The sequence below is a fragment of the Chlorocebus sabaeus genome, chromosome 12 (assembly GCF_047675955.1).
Source record: "Chlorocebus sabaeus isolate Y175 chromosome 12, mChlSab1.0.hap1, whole genome shotgun sequence".
Lineage (NCBI taxonomy): Eukaryota > Metazoa > Chordata > Mammalia > Primates > Cercopithecidae > Chlorocebus > Chlorocebus sabaeus.
The window spans coordinates 63,093,114-63,117,303 of NC_132915.1; the positions used below are offsets into that span (position 1 = coordinate 63,093,114).

Genomic DNA, 24,190 nt, shown 5'->3' on the forward strand with positions numbered 1-24,190 from the left:
ATGTTGCTCTCTCCTCATTTACTTTGTTTCCATCTAGTCTAAAGTATTCATCAGTCCTAATTTCCCTTCCCCCAAAAGGAACTTGGGATGTGGACTAACTGGAGCTATGAGAATCAGCAGCAAGAGGCGTTGCCCTCTTAATGAGTTTGCACTTCCCAGGAAAGCCTTGAAGTCAATTTTCGGGGCTCTATCTTTCATGAGGAAATCGCAAGAAGACAAACACTACTCTCCTCCTCTCAATTATCTTGACTAGGATCTTAATCAGGTCATGCTTACTCTCCAGGACACTGCCGGATCAGGCCATTTCAACAGCTGGCCCTTCTCTTTAAAACAGGACACTACATTATGATCTGGAGGCTACAAAGGATCCATGGAAACAGATGGGGTGAGAGACCCTGAGACATATGCACCCTGGAACCCTGGGGAGTCCTGGTTGAATTCTGTCCTCCATGTCCTTCCACAGCAGGGCCAAAAGTGGAGCGCTAAACTGAAGTGTGGCTTCTTGGGGCTTTCAGTTCTAAAAGATATGGGACTGTTGAATTAACCAGGGCGCAGTGACAATGCTCCAAAATACCAAAAGGGGGCAGTGTAGTGTTACAGTTAAGAGCATGGCCTTAGATTCCATCCACCTGGGCTTGAAATGGTTTTGCCGCTTACTAGGTTGTATGACCTTGGGTCTCACTTTCCTTCTCTGTAGATTAAGGGTATACCTTCTTTGCAGAGTTGAGCAGATTAAATGAAACACTGTGTGTCTGGTGGCAGATAAGTAGTAAGTGCTTCTAAACAGTAGGACACACGTCTGCAGGGTGTATGGTTGAATGTCAGATACGACATGGGGTTACCAAGTAAATGAGACTAGAAGACAATTCATTTAGTAATTCATTCATTCAACCAAAAGGTATTTAGTGAATGTCCATTATGTGAAGGCACAGGAGACAAATGGTAAGTAAAAATGAACTTGGTTTCATGCAACAGCCTTCAAAAGGACCCATGTTAATAGACTAATTATACATACTTAAGTAAAATTATAAATGTGAAAAGTGCAATAAGGGGAAGACTACTGACCAAGTCTAGGGATTGTTCTCTGTGATGAAACTATAGCTGAGCTAAGAACTGAAAGATGAGTAGAAGTCAACAATAAAAAAAAGGTAGAAGGTGCAGCAAAAGCATTCCAGGCAGCAAGAACATTATGCGCAAAGGCCCTCAAGCAGAAGGGAGCCTGGGACATTAGAGAAGTGGAGGAAAAGCCAGTGAGGCTGAATGCAGTGATGGGGGGGTAATGTGGTATGAGATGAACTGAGGAGGAAGGCAGGAGCCAGATCACATATTAGGGTTATATTAAGGATTTGAGTCTTTTTTTTTTTTTTTTTTTTTTTTTTTTTTTTTTGAGACGGAGTCTTGCTCTGTAGCCCGGGCTGGACTGCAGTGGCTGGATCTCAGCTCACTGCAAGCTCCGCCTCCCGGGTTTATGCCATTCTCCTGCCTCAGCCTCCGGAGTAGCTGGGACTACAGGCGCCCGCCACCTCGCCCGGCTAGTTTTTTGTATTTTTAGTAGAGACGGGGTTTCACCGTGTTAGCCAGGATGGTCTCGATCTCCTGACCTCGTGATCCGCCCGTCTCGGCCTCCCAAAGTGCTGGGATTACAGGCTTGAGCCACCGCGCCCGGCAGGATTTGAGTCTTTATAGTAAGAGTGAGTGGAAGCTGTTGAAGTGTAAGGGGCTACACGGGGCACTCCTGCTACTTGGCGACACTTTCCTCTGATGTTTACTTTCATGTGGATAAAAGGGATAGGGCTTCACACAGTCCCTTCTGTGACCGCCCAGGAGAGGGGAGCAAAGAAGTAATCGGCAACAGGTCCCTTCCGAAAACAGAATGAGGCCCTCTGGATTCTCATAGCCTCAGGAAGAACTAGACATAAGGAGGAATGTGGGCAGGGTATCCAAGACTGTGAGGCTTTTATCAGGAATCCTGGGTGGTCAGGTACTGGGTGGTCAGCTGTCACTACAGACCCCTGTGTTTTCTAGCTGTTGCACAGCTGGTCCCTAGCTAGCTTCCACCTCTCAGACTTCCTGCTCCATCAGATGCTCCATTGTGTTGGACATAATTATCAGGGGACTAACAGCTCTTAGGCTGGGTGGTAGAGGTACAAGACTCCCACGGGCAGGGAACCAGACCTAAGGGTGGGTACAGGTTTGCAAGAGGCAGTTCTCAACTTCTGTGTGCTTCCCCAGTGAGCTGGCTTGCAGTGCCTTCAGTTCATGCACTGTATTTGTCTGGGGCACATGTACATACTCTCCTCTGTGAGGAGAGACAATAGGGGTGGAGATACTGGGGCAACACAGGAATGCCAAAGTACCAGAAGGTGTTGATGTGTCCCAGCCCTCACAGGTTTTTTTTTTTTTTTTTCTCTTAATTAAAAAACCAATTTTTAAAGAAATGTTATCTTACTATGTTGCCCAGGCTAGAGTGCAGTGGCTATTTACAGGCCTGATCATACGGCACTTACAGCCTTTAACTCCTGGGCTCAAGTGATCCTCCTTCTTCAGCCTCTTGAGTAGCTGGGACTCCAGGCTCCACACCTGGCTCTCACATAGGTTTTTAAACTTGGTTGGAAAGAGAAAAGGACCTAAGAGTGCTAGAATTGCCTGTCCCATCCCTCCCCGCAACCTCTCGCGGCTTGTAGCCCAGCTAAACAGGAAACCAGGCTTGGGTCCCTGCCAGGGCCCAGGCTGGGGCAGGAAGCTCAGGAAACAAGTAAGACCCTCCTCAGCATAGAAGGCTGCTCAGAAATCCTTGGGAAGCTAAAATAAACCCAGCCCTTGCTGAACTCTCTCCCAGAGGAGGAAAAGACCACAGTTGCAGTCAAGCATAGCCCCAGGAAGATTCACAGAGAGCAGATGCAGGAGCTTCATGAAGTGAGATACTGCTGTCCCAGTGAGAACACACTCAGTAAGGACCCTCCCCTCAGAGAAGCACAGGGCTTAGTGAAGCAGGGTGGGATACATGTGGACTGAAGACACTCCAGGGCTATCTTGGGCTGATAAAGAAGGAAATGATAGTGCAGGATAAGAGCAGTGGTGGAAGTAGAAGACCTAAAGGAGAGAGGGCCTGAGATCAGGTGATACCTGTGGGGTATGAAGGCAAAGAATTAACAGGGTTCTTTGCTGTACAAATGTGAAGGAAATTCCTGATGGAATAATGAATCAAGGCAATGACAGTCAAGGGCTGTAAAAACATTAGGTGAAAGGCTGAAGGGGGCTTTTATTTATTTTTTATTTTTGAGACAGGGTCTCACTCTGTTACCCAGGCTGCAGTACAGTGGCACGATCATGGCTCACTGCAGCCTTGACCTCCTGGGCTCAAGCAATCCTCCTGCCTCAGCCTCCCAAGTAGCTAGGACTACAGATGCATGCCACCATGCCTAATTTTTGTATTTTTTTTTATGGGGATGGGGTCTCACTATGTTACCCAGACTGGTTTCCAACTCCTGGCCTCAAGTGATCCTCCTGCCTTGGCCACCCAAAGTGCTGAATTACAGGCATGAGCCACTATGACCAGCTAACTTTTATAAAGGACAGATCAGGTTAACTACACCACGAATCAATGTGAACATCACAAAAAATAGGATGAACATAGGTCATGTGCTTCCTGGTGTGAAATACATACACATCACACCTCAAAAGGTAAACTGTGGCATACACATCACACCTCAGAAGGCTACTTTACAAAAAAGTTGAATTTAAGCCTGATCAAACCCTGAGATCTAACTACTGATTTGCAAAAATACAGGAGTCAGAATAGGATAAAAAACATCACAAGGATGCAATAAACACAATCCAGAATGCGGGAAACTCTATCGGACAAAGGACTGAGCTTTTTTTTTAGTTTTTGTTTTTAACAAATAAGTTGCAAGAAAAGAAAAAGTGGTGGGAGAACTACAGATCAGAAGAGACATATCAGGCCAGGCACGGTGGCTCATGCCTGTAATCCCAGCACTTTGGGAGGCTGAGGCAGGTGGATCACCTGAAGTCAGGAGTTTGAGACCAGCCTGGAAAACTTGGCAAAACTCTGTCTCTACTGAAAATATGAAAATTATCTGGGCATGATGGCATGTGCCTGTAATCCCAGCTACTCAGGAGGCTGAGGCAGGAGAATCGCTTGAACCTGGGAGACGAAGGTTGTAGTAGGCCAAGATCACATCACTGCACTCCAGCCTGGGTGACAGAGCGAGACTCCGTCTCAAAACAAAACAAAAAAAAGAGACACATCAGCCAAATGCAATGTGTGAGCCAGATCCAAACAAACCAACCAATTTTTATGATGTTAAGGAATTAAAGGAGTTTAGGAGTGATAATGGTATTCATGTTAACAACAGTAATGGTGTGATAATGGTAGTTATGTTGAAAATTATCACTTTTAGAGATAGTATAATGTTATAGATGATTATTCACCCATACCCCACCTACTGGATTATCTTGAATATTAAATTATTAAATTTAATTCAAATATTCAAACATTAAATTAAATAGATATTCAAATATTAAATTATCCAAGATAATCCAGTAGGTGGGGTATGGGTGAAATAAGATTAGCCTTGTGTTGATAGTTGTTGAAGTTGGGTGACAAGTACTAGGGGATATGTGTTTGAAAATTTCCAAGGCAAACCATTGAAAAATGTGAAGGAAGTGAGCAAACTGGATCTACCTCCTCTAGCCCACTGACATGGGGGAGAGTAATAGCAATGTCGACTTTTTCATATGTTTCATGAGCCCTGAAAATTGACCTTTGGGAACTGAAACAGCAGTAGGACACCCTCCACTATCACCAATGGTGGGGATCTCCAGGAAGGCCCACTCTGCTAACAGACTCAGCTGCCCTCTACAGGTCCCCCAGCCCAGCCCCACTCAATGGGAATCTCTTTCAAAAGTCAGTGAAAGCACAAAGCAGGTCCTTCTCCAGCCTGGCCTCACCACAGCCCTGTCGAGGAGGCCAAAGACTCTTCTCATTTGGTGATGAGAAGAATAACCCATCTCCTCACTCTCTCCCACAAAAGTTCCCTTGGGAATCACAGACAGAAAAAGGAAATGAGCAACCCTTTCATTATCATCAACACTTAGACCAGAAATAATATAGTAATTTGCAGCTCATTTTCACATACATGATCTTATTTATTTTACAAATAGCCTGAAAGAGGTTAGGAGGCTGGCCAAAGGTCATAACAAAAGTGGTAGTAGCTAGGATGTATCCAGCCTACTTACCACTGCTGTGCACAGCTCCTGCCCTGGGGCCTGTGCCCTCCACTAGCTTATTCTAATTTCCCCACCTTCTCAAGGATACTCAAACCAATTCCTCCTGTGGGAGCTTCCTGTGACTGTCTCTCTGCTGTATCAGAGCCCATGGCAAATGAAGGATGTGAAATATGAGATTCCATCAGGAAGTTGATAGGGAGGCTAACAGATGGTCAAATCTTGGTTCCTGACTGGTTCCCTTTGGTACCAATGTTTGCTACATTAAATACCACCCTCCAACTTAGTCTCCCTCCCTGAGTCCACATAATTCTCCCTCCTCTTCCCTAAAACACGAGCTACCACCACTTCCCCATATCATTATCCCCACTTGGCCTTTCACTGAGTCATCTAGGCCAGAGCTGGATGCAACAGGTCAGCTGAGAGCAGAGAGGACTTTCTGGAAGCTAAAATCCTCAGGGAAGAGCTTTGGCATTCATAGGAGGCCCAGTGGAGGCCCCTTTCACCAGCTGCTGCAATCTGCATACCAATGTGGCTACTGGCTTTCCCACCAGAGGCAAGCCTGCCCCCAGACAGAATGACCTATACATTTGGGTTTTGTGGTAAGGAGAACCCCATGCCTGATACACGAAGAACAGGACATCCAGGTTGGCACTCTTCCCTTCCTCCAAGATCCCCAGAGACTTTCTCCATTTCCAGGAGGATGTGTACAAGTCATATAATGTTGGAAGACTCAGGTAGGAGCTCTTCATCAGCAAAGCTAAGTTTTTTCCTCATTAAATATTAAAGCTTACAATTCCATTAATAGCTTCTCCAGCCCCCACAACAAAGCTGATGGCACAGTTATCAGCTCTGCTAGCAACGGCAGAAGGGCTGGATTGGCCCTCTTATGTTCTTCTATGTCCCTCACTTCTGAAAACGTACCTAACGCTGCAAAGGGAGAAGGTGGGAAAAGGCCAATTTGTAAGGAACTCAGATTGCTAACTCAGCTAGGGACACCTGCCCACTAGGGAGCCAGGAGCATGTCACTCCTCGTAAGAACAAAATCCTTCTCATCCTGTGGTCTGAGTTCAAACATCACTTTCTCATAGAAGCCTTACCTGACATCCACAATCTAATGTAAGAGAATAATTTATTATTCTCTCTTTTCCTACTGTATTTCTTGCCTTTTCTATCACTTGTCATAGTTGGTAATTGTGTTTGTGCATTTTGTTTAGTATCTGTCTCTCCTACTGGATTGCCAGCTTATGAAGGTAGGTACCATGTTTGCTTTATTCATCATTTTACCTCCTATGTTTTGCTCAGTGTCTTGTATATAGCAGATGCTCAAAAGATGTTATTTGAATAATGAATGAATGCCCCATCCCTGTATTCCCCTGAATTTCCCTTAATTCCCCAACATGTAGCTTCTACTCTACTAATTCTCACCTACTCATCCCCCTCTAGGTCTTTACTGTTCCCCTCCTTAGAATAATCTCCCAACCTCCTCTCCACTCTTAACTCATCTTTAAAGGAGCCAGCTGTATTCCTCTATAGTTCTGTTTCATAAGAGCAAGAATCTTCTTCACCAGTCTGTAAGTTCTAGAGGCAGAAGCTACCTGCCAAGGAGATCAAAGGGGAGTTTGGGTGACAAGACTCACAGCACATTAAAGTGGACACCCTAAACCAGAATATCATTTGTATAAAGTTATGTGCTAGAGGTTATAGAGGCTTTGGGATTGGTTAAGAGCTCACTAGAATATTCAGGGAAAGCTCCCTGAAGAATGGGAGTTTATATTGATCTCTGAAGAATGTGTAAGAGTGAAAAGGGCAGAAGAGAATTGTTAAGAGGAGAGGAGGCCTCAAGGTGCCAATAGATGAAAGAAGGTGAAGAACATGGCTGGACTTACTAGAAAGAAAGTTGGTTTGAATGGTAGCACGTATGGCCAGCTTTGAGGAGTAAAAGCCTAGTGTAGATGCCTCAAAAGCCAGTGGAGAAGTTCAAGCTTGATGTAGAACTTAATCGGGTTCCAAGTTGTGAAGGAGGGTCTAATCTAGGCCATGCCAACCTCTAGCTGGGTAATGGCTAAGCCTGTTTACCTTTTTGGGAGTCTGCTTGCAGATCTATAAAGTGGGAAAAATTATTTTCCTAATCTACTTAATGAGATGGTTCAGGTGCTTTGGAAACATCTTTTCACCTACCTTAGTGAGGCGGGAAGATCACTTGAAGTCAGGAGTTTAAGACCAGTCTAGCCAACATGGTGAAACTGTCTCTACTAAAAATACAAAAATTAGCTGGGTATGGTGGTGTGCACCTGTAGTCTCAGCTGCTCGGAAGGCTTAGGTAGAAGAATTGCTTGAACCTGGGAGACAGAGGCTGCAGTGAGCCAAGATCGTGCCACTGCACTCCAGCCTGGGCAACAGAGCTGGGCAGACAGACTCTGTCTCAAAAAAAAAAAAAAAAAAGAGAGGGGAAATTAAAGATAGGGATAAGACACTGTACCCATAAACTTTACACAATGACAAGGTATTAGGGCCACAGGACAGGTAAATGGAGAGCTCATATCTCACTGAAGGAAAGAAAGGTATGCATGAGGAAGATGGTGTTTTTGTGACAGGCCTTGATATATAGGAAAGATTAGCAAACACTGACAGAAAACTAGAAATGTGCTGCTTGTGCTAAGTTCCACGGTGGATTTTTGGATACGTTTATAGTACACACACATAACAGAGCCATGTTTACTGCTAGAATATTATTCCTAGCATCTACTTTGGAAAGACTAGGGCATTTGCACAAAGCAATGTGTCTTCCTGGTATCCTGGCCTCTGGCCCAGTTTAAGAACTGCTACTATAGAGTATGTAAGGTAAGAACACATTCACATTCCCACCATGGCTCTGGTTCTCCCTGTGAAGCTACAGATAACATGAAGTCTGCCCTCCTTTTCTTTCCTAATACCAGTCCTTTAGGTATTTGAAAATCTTAAAATGCTTCATCTGAAACTGCTTATTCATAGGCCAAATAGCTCAGTTCTTCCAACTATTCTCACATGACATGGTTTTGACTCCCTTCATTATTCTAGTCACCCAATCTCTTGAATGATGATATCAGTATAGAATGCAGGACTTCAGATGGTGCTGACCAGTACAGAACAGGGAAGAGTAGGATGATTACCTCCTAGGAACTGAACTCCATGCTTCTATTAATGTAGTCCAATAGCACATTAGCTTTGTTATATAGTGGACTTATATTAAGCTTTCTGTCCACTCAAGGTCCCTACCTTCTCCAATCACACAGCCTCCCTAGATTCCTATTGAAATTCCGTCTTGCTGAACTCAGCCAGCTACCTTTCTGAGAATAAGAGTCACATTACACACATGTGGTGTAGTTTCTAATAAATGTGGAACCATCATCTCACTATCCTCAGTGGACTCTTACCTGTTTTGGCAGTAAGCCTAGCTCAAGATGTGATTCTAGGTTCTTGCCTTGATTTTACACTGCTGAGGGAAAGGGCTACTCTATTCCAGGTATGTTCTGAGTTCAATATAACAATAGGGATGGCTATTAAATATGATCATGGAAGCTCAATTGACAATAATAGAAGTACAATATCAATATTATGGGTAGTGGCAGTCCCACAATAATCTGTGCTGTGCAGATCACATGGAGAGCTCTGTGTTCAGTTTCAGGGGTGAGAAACGTAAAAGTATCCACTAGGGCAGCTAGGATGACTGGGGATTTGGAAGTCAGTGTCCCAGGAAATGGTAAGAAGAAAAATCAGGCCTGTTTAGCCTGGGTAAACAAAAGAGTGCTAAGGCTGTATAACCTATAAAAGGGCCTTTCCACACCAATAACTTCTGGCTTATGGGTCTCTTCTTGTAGCCTATTCCTTCTTGCTCCTTTGGTCAAGGGCTTATAATTTCATTTTAAGTGTGGTCAACCACTCATATGAAATTCATGAGATCTTTTCCTGAATCTGTTTCTTTCCCCCTCTTATCTGCTCAGCAGAGTCAAGGTTACTCCCTCTCACCTGCCCTATTTATTTCAAAAGGATTTTAAACTTTACATTAATTCAATACTTCAGAAACAAGTGCTGAAGATCAAGTAGAAAAAAACAGTTTTCTTCTTCTTCTTTTTTTTTTTTTAAAGACAGGGTCTTGCTTTGTTGCCTAGGCTAGAGTGTAATGGTACAATCATAGCTCATTGCAGCCTCGAACTCCTGGGCTCAAGTCATCCTCCCACCTCAGCCTCCCTAATGGCTAGGACTACAGGCATGCATCATCATACCTGGCTACTTTTTAATTTTTTGTAGAGACAGGGTCTCACTATGTTGCCCAGGCTGGTCTCAAATTCATGACCGTAAGCAATCCTCCTGCCTTGGCCTCTCTAAGCACTGGGATTACAGGCATGAGCTGCTGCACCTGGCCCCTTTATTCATTTCTTAAGGAGCCATATCATAAGACTTTAGCCTCTCAGTGAAACAGATTGCTTGGCTGGCTAACATCCCTAAGAGTTCGCCTTTCCTGTGTTCTTTGTCCAGGATAACTATGATGATTCAGGGCTGCTGGGATGGCAAGCAGAATACTAGAACTGTTGTTCCCCCTGCTGAAGACCATAGCAGACATGGAAAATCAACCAAACCATGTCAGTATTTCATATGGAACCAGGACTCTGCCTTAGCATCCATCTTAACACAATGCTCTAAGCAGCAACTACTGATCAAGGGGCATTGGCATGAAGAGTAATGTCTGTTTATCATCCATGCTTTATGTAGCCTGTGGAGTAGGAGGGTATAAAATAATTACGCAGGAATGTCTCTTGAGCTGTTGTGAACAGTGGGAACATTTATTGATACTGCAGAGGAAGGACTGAAACATCCCCTAATCTGGGAATCCACTTTTCACCTTAAATCTCAATTGAGATGGGATTCTTCCTGATAAAAGATTTGGATTATCTTTATCTTCTCTACTGCTTGGCAGGACATAAAAGCACAGAGCATAGCCCAAGGTAAAAATGAGAAATAGAACTAGGCCATGGTGGGAGCTAAGCTATGAGGACACAAAGGCATAAGAATGATATAATGGACTTTGGGGACTCACGGAAGAAGGGTGGGCGAACGGTGAGGGATAAAAGACTACACGTTGGGTACATTGTACACTGCTAGGGTGACACACGCACCAAAATCCCAGAAATTACCACCAAAGAACTTATCCATGTAACCAAAAACCACCTGTTCCCCAAACACTATTAAAAAAAAACAAAAAAAAAAAAACAAAAAAAAACTAACTCAGCCATGGGATAGCCACACCGGTTTAAAAGTAAAGTACTAGTTGGATGCCGTGACTTACACCTGTAATCTTAGCACTTTGGGAGGACATGGCAGGTGGATCTCTTGAGCCCAGGAGTTTGAGACCAGCCTGGGCAACATGGCAAAACCCCATCTCTACCAGAAAAATACAAAAATTAGCTGGGCATGGTGGTACACACCTGTAGTCCTAGTTACTTGGGAGGCTGAGGTAGGAGCTTGGGAAGGTCAAGGCTGTAGGAGACAGAGTGAGACTGTGTCTCAAAAAAAAAAAAAAAGTAAAGTACTACATGGCTAATGTATAGAATATATAAATTATATCTCAATAAAGCCGTCCAAAAAAATAAGCATCAAACCAACATTTGGTAGAGGGACATAAGGGAAATAAAACTCCCTTAGAAATATTATGAGAAAAACAAGGCACTTGGTATTTGCCTGTGCACCTAACCAAAGTTCACCAAGAGCTTCCTACTGATAGCAGCAAGTTCAGACCCTGAAACAAATCAGCAACATCCCATTAAACACTAGCATAGGAAAAATGGTGTGGGTTATAAAAGACACTCAAAAGAACTAGGAAGGCCGGGCGCGGTGGCTCATGCCTGTAATCCTAGCACTTTGGGAGGCAGAGGAAGGTGGATCACGAGGTCAGGAGATCAAGACCACAGTGAAACCCCATCTCTACTAAAAATACAAAAAATTAGCCAGGCGCGGTGGCGGATGCCTGTAGTCCCAGCTACTCAGGAGGCTGAGGCAGGAGAATGGTATGAACCCGGGAGGCGGAGCTTTCAGTGAGCTGAGATTGCACCACTGCACTCCAGACTGGGCGACAGAGCGAGACTCTGTCTCAAAAAATAAATAAATAAATAAATTTAAAAAGGAACTAGGAAGACTATAAATCTAGACTGGATCAGCACAGATACTAATTTCTAAGCTAAAGTTTTTCGAAGAGTATATTCCATGAAACACATTGGTTCTGTAAGATGTTAACAGATGTAACATGAAAAAAGGTTCTACAGTTAAATAAGCTTGGGAAACATTGAATTAAACAAAGTTGAAAAGGTTTCTTTACTGCAGGACATCTCAGAGCCTTTAAAATGTCAGTGGGCATTGTGATGGGATAGAGCATATAGTCTTTCCCAAAGAAATTTTTCTATGGAACGTTTTTCCCCCATAAAGCATCCCAAAGGATCAATATTCCTAATAGAATACTATAAGAAATCCTGGTCTAAACCATGCATGGCGTGTGGCCAAGGGCTTCACCAATTCCTTCATAAGGATAAAATGGGAAATTAATATGGGAACTAGGTCAGGCATGGTGGCTCACACCTGTAATCCCAGCACTTTGGAAGGCCAAGGTGAATAGATCGCTTGAGCTCAGGAGTCTGCGACCAGTCTGGGCAACATGGCGAAACCCCTTCTTTACAAAAACTACAAAAAATTAGCTGGGCGTGGTGGCGCGTGAATGTAGTCCCAGCTACTCAGGAGGCTGAGGCGGGAGGACCGCTTGAGCCTGGAAGGCAGAGGTTGCAGTGAGCCAAGATTAAGTCACTGCACTCCAGCCTTGGTGACAGAGATCCTGTATCAAAAAAAAAAAAGTGGGGGGAACTATAATTTATAGCTCGTACATGATTATGTTTAACTACATAGTGAAATATATGTGGTTCTCACTCCACAGTTTGCATGTAGTTAATTCAATAAATCTTTTTTTTTTTTTTTTTTTTTTTTTCTGGAGACGGAGTCTTGCTCTGTCGCCCAGGCTAGAGTGCAGTGGCGCAATCTCGGCTCACTGCAACCTCCGCCTCCTAGGTTCAAGCAATTTTCTGCCTCAGCCTCCCGAGTAGCTGGGATTACAGGTGCCCGCCACCATGCCTGGCTAATTTTTGTATTTTTAGTAGGGACAGGATTTTACCATCTTGGCCAGGCTGTTCTTGAACTCCTGACCTCGTGATCCACCTGCCTCGGCTTCCCAAAGTGCTGGAATTGCAGGCGTGAGCCACCGCGCTCGGCCAATTCAATAAATCTTAAAAAGCTCCTTCAGGTATTGTTCTCGATAGATGGGATATACTCTACTTATAACAGCCAAGAATCTGGTGGCCAAATCAAGCAAAACCAGGCAAGGAGCCACAATCACTGGTCTTGTTTCTGCCTTGATGTGGCCTCTTGTCATATGTTTAGACTTAGGGCTGAAATGGTCATTCAGAAAACACCATTCATAGCTGTATGTCCCCTCTTTCTTGCACGCACACTCACATACCTCACCACCATCACAAAAACTTAAAATTGACCTTCAATAACCACAACCATCTGATCCTCAATTTGCTATCTCTGAATAACAATAATAACAACAAATACAAGTATAGATTTGCTTGAACTCTCTCCTGAGAATGTAAAGCCTAGGAGGAAACTCCTGAGGGTGTGTGTCTACCCTCTCTCCCAGACCAGATGCTACAGGCCTCTTTCCTAGACAACTTCCCTACTCCAGAGTCCCTCCCTGCAGCCAGAAGTTGATTTGACTGTCCCACAGTGAGGCCTGTGGGTCATGTGCCAATTTCTAAACTCCAGAGCAGACTCAAATCCAGAGCTTGTTCTCCTTCTTTCCTTCTTTCCTTCCTTCCTTCCTTCCTTCCTCCTGCCCAGAAAGCCAGATTCCCACCAGAGCCTCCGTAAGAAACAACGACTTGGGACCCTGCTGAGCCACACCTCTTGCTTCCTTCAACCAGCACCTCTGTTTATCTGCCTCAGCCCAATTCTACCCTTCCCACATGCTCTGTAGCTCCCTGAACCAGTTCTCCCAGGTCTCTAGGAAGGCACAAAGCAACTAAGCCCAAGAAGCTACATTTCCCATGTTCCCTTTCCAGATACAAGGCTCCACCTGCCTTTTTAAGGAGGTGAGAGGGTCCCTGAGACTAATCAGGTTTGAGTGAAGAAGCGTGTTTTCCATTTCTGCTCACACTGGGCTATATAGGCACTCAAGGGCAGCAGGCAGCTGGGGTTGGGAATGACTCAGCCTGAACCCCAGCTACCACAGAAGCACCTACCCACAGAGGCCACATTTGGGCCCTGTGAGAAGCCAAGTCACCTCTGAGTGATCTCACCCCAGAATTCTGCTTCTTTGGTACACCTTGTCTGGAAGAAGCAACTTGGGCTCTGCTTCTACCCAACTGCAGATTTTCAGGCTGGTCTCAGAAAAGGGAAGTACACATCCTTTTCCATTATGACTCTTGCAGTGATGTAGTAATACACATATCCATTCCAGAAGGAATCAGTGAAAGAGCCCAGCTCAATCAGTCAGAAAAAAACCCATAGATTTGACTAGAATGATAGTAAAAGGCAAAGCGAGAAACTGCAACATAAAGCACTCAGGCAACAAAGGATTTTATTTTTTCTTCATCAAAGTGCTACTGGAAAGAAAATAACAACAACAAAACCCACTATGGCTCCTTGCTGCTACCACCAATTCTCTTGAATTCATCAAAGCAGGTTGCAGGGGAGAAGTATTCACTGGCAGATGAGCGTGTTTCTCAGCAGCCCTTTTGAGGCGGAGGGGGGACCAGTGCCGCTCTGACCTTTGGTTTTCTAGGACTTCTGGGTTCCTCATAACTCCAAAAATGTAGCTTCAGCAGTAGAGCAAAGGAAAACAGCAGCCTTCTCTGTTATAAGAAGTCCCTGAGACCAAAAGGTACATGGGCTCCTGAGTTTCCTGAGGTGGTGATGGTCTCTTCCTCCATCCACGTGTCCATGCCACAAACTTAAGAGTCATCCTTAACTCTCTACCTCTCCATTCCACCTCCCAACAGATATCATATCCTGCCTATTCCACCTTATTAGTATTTGTGTATCTGTCCCACCATGTTTCTCTGCTTCTGCAGGCCTTTATCATCTCCTAGCAGAATTATTACACCCAGGTCTGTACTCGTTTTCCAACTTCCAATCTCATCTTCTCCAATCTCTCATCCACCACTGGAGTGATAACCTAAACTCAGATTTGATCATGTTATTCCCTTAATTATAACTCTTCATTCATTCCCAATGCGCTCTTTTGTTTCTTCTTCCATGCCCTTTCTTGGCTTAGCTTCATTTTGTCAGTCTGCCAAGCTTCTAGTACTCTTCCTAGGGCCATTTCCTAGGGCCTCTGTGAAACCTTCCCTGATCACTTGATGAGAGCCCTTCCTGCTTTCATTTGGTGCTCCTGGGCCTGGTTCTTCTCTTGCAGTGCTCACTATTCTGTAGTGCCTCAATCTGAGTTCTGGACTGTGCTGTGCATCTCACGGGAGCAACATTCTGTGTTATTGAGCCCAGAACAACATCTAGCAGAGAGTAGGTTCTTATTTGGTGTTTGTTTGATGAGGAGATGAGTAGTAAGGAGCTGCAGGCTTGAACAAACCTGATCCTCAGTTTGTAATATAGGGCAGGAAAGAAGGGTGCCTCTGCCCAGGAGCCTGAGAAATACTGCTGGGTCGTGAGCCACATGGACCCACTAGGAGAATCCACCCTTAAACTGAAAAGTCATCTGGCAAGGAGGCAACTTAAGGTGCCCAGAACATAGAATATATATAGGTCAATTTTCCACAGTGGCTACTTGCTATCTTTAAAATGTTCTCTCTGCCACTTTCAGGAGCTGCTATGGCCTACCCACTGAATTAAATGTCCTGTCCTAAGCATCCCCATCCATCCCTGAGTGTCAGGAAGCAGTAGGAGTCTGAAACTCCCTCCCAAGCTCACGTAGTCAGAGTCAAAATCTCAGCATTCCTCACCCTCTCCCAAAGGAGGGTGTCACTCTTTCTCATGACACTCCATTGATCTCTACTCTTTTTGACATATATCTAAAAACCTTCCTATAGCCATCTGAGCCCATCCTTCTCTTGGCCACCCACTGGAGAGATCTTACTTGTCCCTGTATCCTTAAAGTACCTGATCTGAGTAGATGCTCGTGAACTAAACAAATGAGCTAACCAATAACCTAGTTTCAGTGAGGCTAGAGTAACATTTCTCTCAGCTGTGCAGAGATCCTTTCTGGTGCCATTTGCCATTCTTTAAGTCTCTTTAGTCCCTGAGAGCACAGGAGACAGGGTGTTGCCTGACACAATTAAGTGCTTAAAAGCTCCATTTGTTCTTCTTACAACAATTCTCTTCCTCTCCAATTGCAGCAGAAGAGAAGACATAGACTGTGTGGCTACACCAACAAGCTGAGCAGACAGACAATAGGGCCAGAGAGAAATATCCCTGTTGCTCATACAAACAATATACCAAACTCAATCCAACTGATCAACAGAGAGCCTTGGGCTGCTGGAACTTCTCTAGATCGGTGAGGTGTATGACTGAGACACAGAGCTGACACACAAAATGTGCCTATCCCTGGCAGTTTCTTTGGGAGAATCTGTGCTCAGAAACACTCAGGATTGTCTGAGAGACAGATACAGCAGGAATGGAGTCCAGTGGATAGGTCTATAAGAGGAGCTCTCATTTCATAAGAAGATAGGAGGCTGAGTGCAATGGCTCACACCTGTAACCCCAGCACTTTGGGAAGCCAGGCGGGCAGATCATGAGGTCAAGAGATCGATACCATCCTGGCCAACATGGTGAAACCCCATCTCTACTAAAAATACAAAAATTAGCTGGGCGTGGTGGCACGTGCCTGTAGTCCCCCAGCTATTCGGGAGGCTGAGACAGGAGAATCACTTGAACCTTGGAGGCAGAGGTTGCAGTGAGCCGAGATTGCGCCACTGAACTCCAGTCTGGGCAACAGAGCAAGACTCCGTCTCAAAAGAAAAAAAAAAAAAAAGGAGACAGGAAGAGACCCCGGGGACCTCTCAGGGATAGACCTGGGCCTGGTTCAGCTGCTGAGTTGCAGCAAGGCCAATTAAATAATTGGTGTGATGGGGAAAGGAGGGAAGCCACTCCTTTCAGGCAAACTCCCACCAGAGACAGGAGGCTCCATGCAGCTGTGACAACAGCAGCAGCAATAACAGGGCAGGGATCTCCTCCTCTTCCTCCCACTAGCTGAGATCTAATGCTTAAATTAGCACCTTAGAAACACCCAGATCTGCTGGCTGCCTTCTCTCCCAGTTCTGACACGCCCCCAGGCCTTCTTTTCAAGCCTGAGTTTCTCTTTCAATTAAATAATTTAAAAAATAAAGACGCGCTCCCCCTAGAGTTTATCTTTCCAAGAAGGGAATGGCCTCTGGATTCTTCCCATCACTATGGGATGGGGAGAGTTATTTGATGATGGCGCCCATGTGACAAGCTTTTATCCATACAGCTTGGTCCAGAAAGGGGCAATGATGACACCAGCATTGCCTGGCTCCCTTGGGGCTTAAGGAGTCAGCCCCTACTCTGTCCTCAGTGGAGGATCACACTAAGAGAGTGAGCAAGAGAAACAAACTTTGATAAACTGTGAGCTCAAGAGCAGGGTCACATCTGTGTCTGTGTTGCTAACCACTCTTTCCCTAATACTCAGTTTAATATTTGGGACAGAGCAGATGCTCAATAGTTATTTGGTAAATTAATTGCTGAATCAATGATATCAGGTCTCTGTGATATTCTTAGAAGGGAGAGTGAGGAGCTATTGTTTAAACTTTAAAGAGATAGTTTGTCTTCATCTCATACATGGAAAAACAATCTAGGAAGGAGGAGAGACTTCCTAGAGGTCTCAATAAATGGCAAAAAATGAAATAGGTCATAGCTAAGTCTGAGCCTGGGACCCTGGTTTTCATGGCCTATCCAAATACCCTTAAAGAGCCATTTTGCCCTCTTTTTTGCCCTTTACCTCCATGACATGCTATCTTGATTTTTTTTTCTTTCTTTCTTTCTTTTTTTTTTTTTTTTTGAGACAGAGTCTTGCTCTGTTGCCTAGGCTGGGATGTAGTGGTATGAACATGGCTCACTGCAGCCTCAACCTCCTGGGCTCAAGCAATCCTCCTGCCTCGGCCTCCTGAGTAGCTGGTACTACAGGCATGCAGTACCATGCTGAGCTAATTTTTAAAATATTTTTGTAGAGATGGAGTCTCACTATGTTTCCCAGGCTGGGCTATCTTAATTCTTTATGCCACAAAATGAAGACTCCTGAAGAAACATCACACAAGATTCTGCTGGTCAACAATACACAGGGGATTTAAGGATTTTTGAGGTGCCTCTGGAATACAACCTGGGGACAGAGGACAGGAAGCCGGGCAATGTCTATGACCCTCAAATGAGGGATGACTATATTGCTATTTCCATAAGGCTCTCACTCAACCTCAATAAAGTATTCTCAGGCCGGGCATAGCAGCTCGCTCTTGTAATCCCAGCATTTTGGGAGGCTGAGGCGGGCAGACCAATTGAGGTCAGGCATTCAAGGCCAGCCTGGCCAACATGGTGAAACCCCATCTCTACTAAAAATACAAAAATTAGCCATGTGTGGTGGCAGGGGCCTATAATCCCAGCTATTTGGGAGGCTGAGGTAGGAGAATCGCTTGAATACAGGAGGTGAAGGTTGCAGTGGGCCAAAATCATGCCACTGCACTCTAGCCTGGGTGACAGAGGGGGACCCTGTCTCAAATATATATATATATATTCTCTTGCAGACAAGGGTGACTTTAGCAGTTAAAAGGGTCTGAAGGCAGTCAGAGCTTTTCTAAGTGCCTCCTTGCCACAGATACTTTTCCAACTCCAGGTCCACACAGACCAGAAACAGCTCAAGAGTCCTCTACCCAGCCAAACCACTATTCAGAATTTCAGGCAATAACAGAAGCACCAAGGACAATTGAGAGAGCCTGCTGGCTCTATTTCTTCTCCCCTTTGCTTGAACAGCTATTTCCTCCCTTTTTGGAAACCCCAGCTGGGAGACAAGAAACAACTCATTGCTTCCTTTTCCTGACACATTTGAACCTCCTCTTCCTTCATCCACCTTCTATTTTGATTCTTGATTAGATGCTTAGAACTGGAAGGGCAATCTAGTTTGACAAGCCAGGTTAGCTAGAAAGAGAACTCAGAAAAAAAAATTCTCTTCAGCCAGCCCGAAGTCCTTCTTTAAGTTCATGGGATGGACTTCTCTCCAGGATTTTCTGGCTCCCAAATAATCCAATGATGGCATGAGTCTAGGAAAAAGTCCTCCAACACCTCTCTCTGGTTTAATATTGTATGCTTCTGTAAAACTTCTTTGTTTTGGCTTTTAGAACTGTCTAAGTAGTCATGAAAGGGGGAAAAAGCCTTTTGTCTCCTGCTAAGTGGCCACTAATAATTCTCTCTACCATCCCCCAAAAGGTGTGACAAAAAGGCGGTGATGGGTCCCTGCCAAGGCCCATCTTGGCTGCTGTAATGGGTAGGTTACTCCTCCAGGAAGCTATAAAGCACATCTGTCAGCCAGGGGGTTATAGGCCCAAGGGTAGACCTGTTTCTGGTCACCCTGCCTAACACAGAAGCAGAGCTTCAGAACTTGGAGAGCTCAGCTCTGCTCTAGCCAGCACAGCTCAGAGAAATGGGGCATCCACACTTTGGGGTTTGTAGCTCACCTTGCCTCCTTCCAATTCCAGCTCAGGCTCCAGGGGGATAAAGTGAACACAGCCTAGACATTCCTTCTCTTCCCCCTTCACTATACGAGCTGGCTAGGCCTCCACGTCTCCCACCCGGTTGCCTGACAGACATGCGAGGTCAGGTAGCCCCCGGGGCGGTGGCCAGCAAGCATGGTCTCCCTTAGGCCTACCCTCGGTGCACCCGAGTTGCCCTCCCCCTTCTATTCCCTCCGCGCCAGCAGCGATGACATCATTCCTCCCTGACTCCGGGACCGCGGACAGGCGGCAGGATCCGCGCCCAGCAAGGACTTCAGGCACGTAGGCCTAAGATGATGGGGGCTCTTCGCAACCAGTGGGCACGGGCAACTCCAGCGCGGCCCCACTTCCTCTCCCGTCGGTTCCCGAGCACTCTCATCTGCACCCCGATTCCCCATCTGGTCGCCGTCTACTCTCCTTCCCGGTTTAGATGCCCCCAGCCTGGACTGCCTGCGCTCGCCAACGGAGAATGGAATTCCCAGGTTCTGCACCAACCACCTTCCCCCACTGGGTCCCTCGCCCCGGCCCAGCTTTCCTATCCGTATATCCAGTGGACAGGCGGGCAGGCCCCTCCTCTTTTAAAAGGTGATTCCCAATCTCTCTTAGCCTGACGGCTCCCCCGCCCTAAGCATCACAGGCCTCTAGGATTAAACGCCTCCCCACCTCCCATCCCAGCCCCCTGGGCCTGCCGCCGGCGATGCCCCATGACAGTTCCTTCGCCAGCCCCCGCTATGGGCTCCACTAGCTGTGTGCACCTTTGTGCCCCCTCCGTTCCATCCGACGGTGCTCTGCCTCCACCGACGGTGCCCTCCGCCCTTACAGGTCCCTTTGCTCTCATCCAGCATATTCTCCCACGGTTTTCTTGTCCTGCAAGTCCCCGTCCCCCGGCAATACGTTTTCAGGGATCTCTTTGCCCCATCCGATGGCGCCCCTCCGCACAATCCCCCCGGCCTGATTCCCTCCCTCCCCCTCAAGCGACGCCCCCTCCCGGCCTTGGCCTGCCAGCCGCCCGCCCCCTCACCAGCGGCTGCATCTCCGAGTGCGCGGTGGGCACCTGGAACCGGTCGATCTCCTCCATCATGGTGCCGGCGGGCGAGCGGGCCAGGGGCCGGGCGCGGCCAGGGACGCCGACGGGACCGCGCGGGGCGGCGGCCCCAGGAGCCCGGAGGGTGGTGCAGACTAGGCCTTCCCGGACCAGTCGGGCTGGCAGGGGCCGGGCGGATGCAGGGGTGGGCGGGGGCGAGAGGTTCGCAGACTGGCTGAAGCCGGCGTGACTCCGTGGGCTTGCCTAGCACTACCGCGGCTGTGGCCGGGCCGGGCCGCAGGTCTTGCCTCGCCTCCTACTCCGCCGCCGCCTCCTGTCAGCAGCTCAGCCACTGCGGTGACTCGGCAACTCCACTTCCGGGTCCGGGACACCGCCCGGGACTTGCATTATTCATGAGGAGGCGGTGTCTGGGGACCCCAGCCCCACCCACATGCGGGAGTTCCGAAGGCGCGCGACCGCCCGGCTGCGATTCCTGAGGGGGCGGGGCTTAGTGGAGACTGGCTCACCGCGCGCCCAACCCCGCCTCCTTCCCGGGCCGGCTGGGCGCGCCAGCGGCGCCTGCGCCTTGGCTGCCGGGAGGTTGCTGGGTAACCGCGTCAGGGAGTTGGATTCTGTCCTGCAAGGGCACGGGGACCCACAACGACGGCTGTCCCTAAAGAACACTTGCGACTGGTAGTTGAAGTGGAGAGTCCAGATTTCTTGTGTGTGGTCAAGGAGACTGACAAACTTTTTGTCTTCAGACGAGGGAGCGTTTTGTAGACTCTCCAGGGGTTGAGATGCTTCCTGCTTCTGCGAAGGCTCCCCATAAACAGTCTCGTAAGCAGGTAACGCACGCACACCTTCCTTCTGATGACCTCTGACCTTCGTCGTCGCCAGTGACCACTAATCATACCTCTCCTACTGATCCTTGATCTTTTATCTGTTGACCCCTAACCTTCTCACCCCCATGACCTCTGGCAAGTGCTCCCACTGACCTCTGACTCTGTCCTACTCTTTCCCACTAATCCTGGCCTCCTCTCCCATACTACCCTAACCCACTGTTTCTTACCTCTCTCCTTTTATCCACCATTCCCATCTCTTCACTTTACCCCACGGACTCATTCTGACCAGTCTATCCTCCTTAACTCCCCCATCCCCATTCCCACGAGTCCCTTCCTCCTTGTCCTCACATTCTTGTCCCAAAGGAATTTTTTTTTTCTTTTTCTTTCTTTTTTTTTTTTTTTTTTCTTTTTCTTTCTTTTTTTTGAGACAGAGGCTCGCCCTGTAGCCCAGGCTGGAGTGCAGTGGCGCCATCTCAGCTCTCTGTAACATCTGCCTCCTGGGGGCAAGTGATTCTCCCGCTTCAGCCTCCCGAGTAGCTGGGACCAAAGGCATAGGCCACCACTTCCGGCTAAATTTTGTATTTTTGGTAGAGACGGGGTTTCCCTGTGTTGTCCAGGCTCGTCTGGAACTCCTGAGCTCAAGCGATCCCGCTACCTTGACCTCCGGAAGTTCTGGGATTACACGTGAGCCACTGCGCCCAGCCTCAAAGGCATTCTTTATCCAACCCTTTGCTGTGTGCTTAGCTCCAGGCTAGGTGGGAACACAGGCCTTGCTGTTTGGGAGCCCACAGAGGGTGCACAAGAGAACTAAACAATACAGGATAGGCTATGTGCAGGAGTTTGATTTATTTTCTGTGCTGGGAGATTTATGAGGAGAAAGAGGGCAGGCAAAGAGGAAGAGGAGAGACGCCCTTTTCTCATCCCTGTCCCCACCCCCACACTGCACAACCCAGACACTCGCCCCCAACTATTTCTAGAGCCTCATGTGTCTCTCTTCCCTGCGAGCCCCTGGTCCACTCCTGTGATTCATTCAGCTATGTGAACATTATGCTCTGATTGCCACCTGGACAGATGTCATCTCTTCTCACAGGAAACCCGAGTCATACCCCCCTTAACCCACTGAGCACCGAGTTCTGCCTTCTTCCTCAGCATCACCATGGAAGGCAAGGCAGTCCCAGTTTCCCAAGGAGTCTTCTGTGGTGAAGCAACTTAGTCCTTCAGGAACTTTTTCCAAACCCTTTATGAATTACCACTCTGGCTAATGTGTAGTTTCTAGCTCTGGAAAGCAGGACTTCTATTTATTCCAGATTTACCTCACTCAAGTCTAGGTATATTGAGGTTTAGAGAGCCAATCTGTGTCCATGCTACTTACGACTTTGCATATTTTGGTCTGGCCACCTCCATGTTAGCCTTTGCTCCTCTGCCTCTTTTACCTGGCCTTCTGTAGCAGATGGCTGTGACTTTCTTAGGTCTCTGCAGCGTTGGGGAAGCTGCTAGTCCTGTAAGAATATGCCCTAATTTTATATCGAGGTTGGGCTTTACGTTGAAGTTCATGTACTGTGTTTTAGCCTCCTGACCCTATATTTACAGGCAGTTTGCTTTTATTTATTATTTATTTATTTATTTATTTGAGACGAAGTCTCGCTCTGTCACCCAGGCTGGAGTGCAGTGGCCGGATCTGAGCTCACTGCAAGCTCCGCCTCCCGGGTTTATGCCATTCTCCTGGCTCAGCCTCCTGAGTAGCTGGGACTACAGGCGTCCACCACCTCGCCTGGCTAGTTTTTTGTATTTTTTAGTAGAGACAGGATTTCACTGTGTTAGCCAGGATAATCTCGAGCTCCTGACCTCGTGATCCGCCCGTCTCGGCCTCCCAAAGTGCTGGGATTACAGGCTTGAGCCACTGCGCCCGGCCTATTTTTTATTTATTTTTATTTATTATTATTATTATTTTTTGAGATGGAGTCTCGCTCTGTCGCCCAGGCTGGAGTGCAGTGGCGCGATCTCGGCTCACTGCAAGCTCCACCTCCCGGGTTTACGCCATTCTCCTGCCTCAGCCTCCGGAGTAGCTGGGACTACAGGCGCCTGCCACCACGCCCGGCTAATTTTTTGTATTTTTTAGTAGAGACGGGGTTTCACAGTGTTAGCCAGGATGGTCTCGATCTCCTGACCTCGTGATCCGCCCGCCTCGGCCTCCCAAAGTGCTGGGATTACAGGCTTGAGCCACCGCGCCCGGCCTATTTTTTATTTTTGAAACGGAGTTTCGCTCTTGTCACCCAGGATGGAGTGCAGTGGCACGATCTTGGCTCACTGCAACCTCCACCTCCCGGTTCAAGGGATTCTCCTGCCGCATGCGCCACCACGCCTGGCTAGTTTTTTTTGGTTGTTTTTTTTTGGAGACAGGTCTTGTTCTGTCGCCCAGGCTGGAGTGCGGTGGCGCGATCTTGGCTCACTTCAAGCTCCGCCTCCTGGGTTCACGTCATTCTCCTGCCTCCGCCTCCTAAGTAGCTGGGACTATAGGCGCCTGCCACCACGCCCGGCTAATTTTTTTGTACCATGCCCGGCTAATTTTTTTGTACCACGCCCGACTAATTTTTTTGTATTTTTAGTAGAGACAGGGTTTCACTGTGTTAGCCACTATGGTCTTGATCTCCTGACCTCGTGATCCGTCCGCTTCGGCCTCCCAAAGTGCTGGGATTACAGGTGTGAGCCACCGCACCAAGCCAATTTTTGTGTTTTTAGTAGAGACGGGGTTTCACCATATTGGTCAGGCTGGTCTTGGACTCCTGACCTCAGGTGATCCACAGGCCTGGGACTCCCAAAATGCTAGGATTACAGGCGTGAGCCCCCGCGCCCCAGCAGTTTGCTTTTAAAATTATTGAGGTTTGGTTTACATATAATAGAATGTACCATTTTAGTTGTACGTGTTGATAAATTTTAACAAATTTACACACGTATGAACCACCACCACACTCAAGATATAGGATACTTTCTCTATCCCAAGAAGTTCCCTGTGCCTCATCCCACCTCCTATCCCCCACCCCTGGCCTGCCTAGGTAACCACAGATCTGCTTTCTGTCATTACAGATTCGATTTGTCTTTTCTAGCAACTTGCAATTTGAACAAACTTCGGGATGGGTTGCTGTAGCCCATTAGGGAGACATTAGAGACTAGTTACAATGAGAGCAGAGAGAGGTGATAGTAGACAGAAAGCAGAAAAAACTGGGTCAACTGGCCCCGTACACATCAGCACTGCTCTATGGAGGGAAGGG

General features: G+C 47.1%; 2 protein-coding genes across 13 annotated transcripts in view; one reads left to right on the forward strand and one right to left on the reverse strand.

The window, feature by feature from the left end:
• FAM219A (family with sequence similarity 219 member A) overlaps positions 1 to 20,489 on the reverse strand; it is a 59,018-nt gene extending 38,529 nt beyond the window's left edge. For 2 of the 12 annotated variants that reach the window (XM_073021739.1, XM_073021736.1), the window contains exon 1: positions 20,110 to 20,487. In XM_073021739.1, coding sequence (XP_072877840.1) covers positions 20,110 to 20,136 — 27 coding nt within the window. In that variant the 5' untranslated portion in view covers positions 20,137 to 20,487. Of the gene's footprint in view, positions 1 to 20,076 lie in introns of all 12 variants that reach the window. The other 10 variants (XM_007968931.3, XM_007968928.3, XM_073021735.1 and 7 more) reach the window with 9 other exon arrangements.
• Positions 20,490 to 20,645: 156 nt separating this feature from the next.
• The window catches only part of DNAI1 (dynein axonemal intermediate chain 1), a 65,207-nt gene continuing 61,662 nt past the window's right edge, over positions 20,646 to 24,190 (forward strand). The window contains exon 1 of the mRNA XM_073021741.1: positions 20,646 to 20,924. Coding sequence (XP_072877842.1) covers positions 20,877 to 20,924 — 48 coding nt within the window. The 5' untranslated portion in view covers positions 20,646 to 20,876. The remainder of the gene's footprint in view (positions 20,925 to 24,190) is intronic.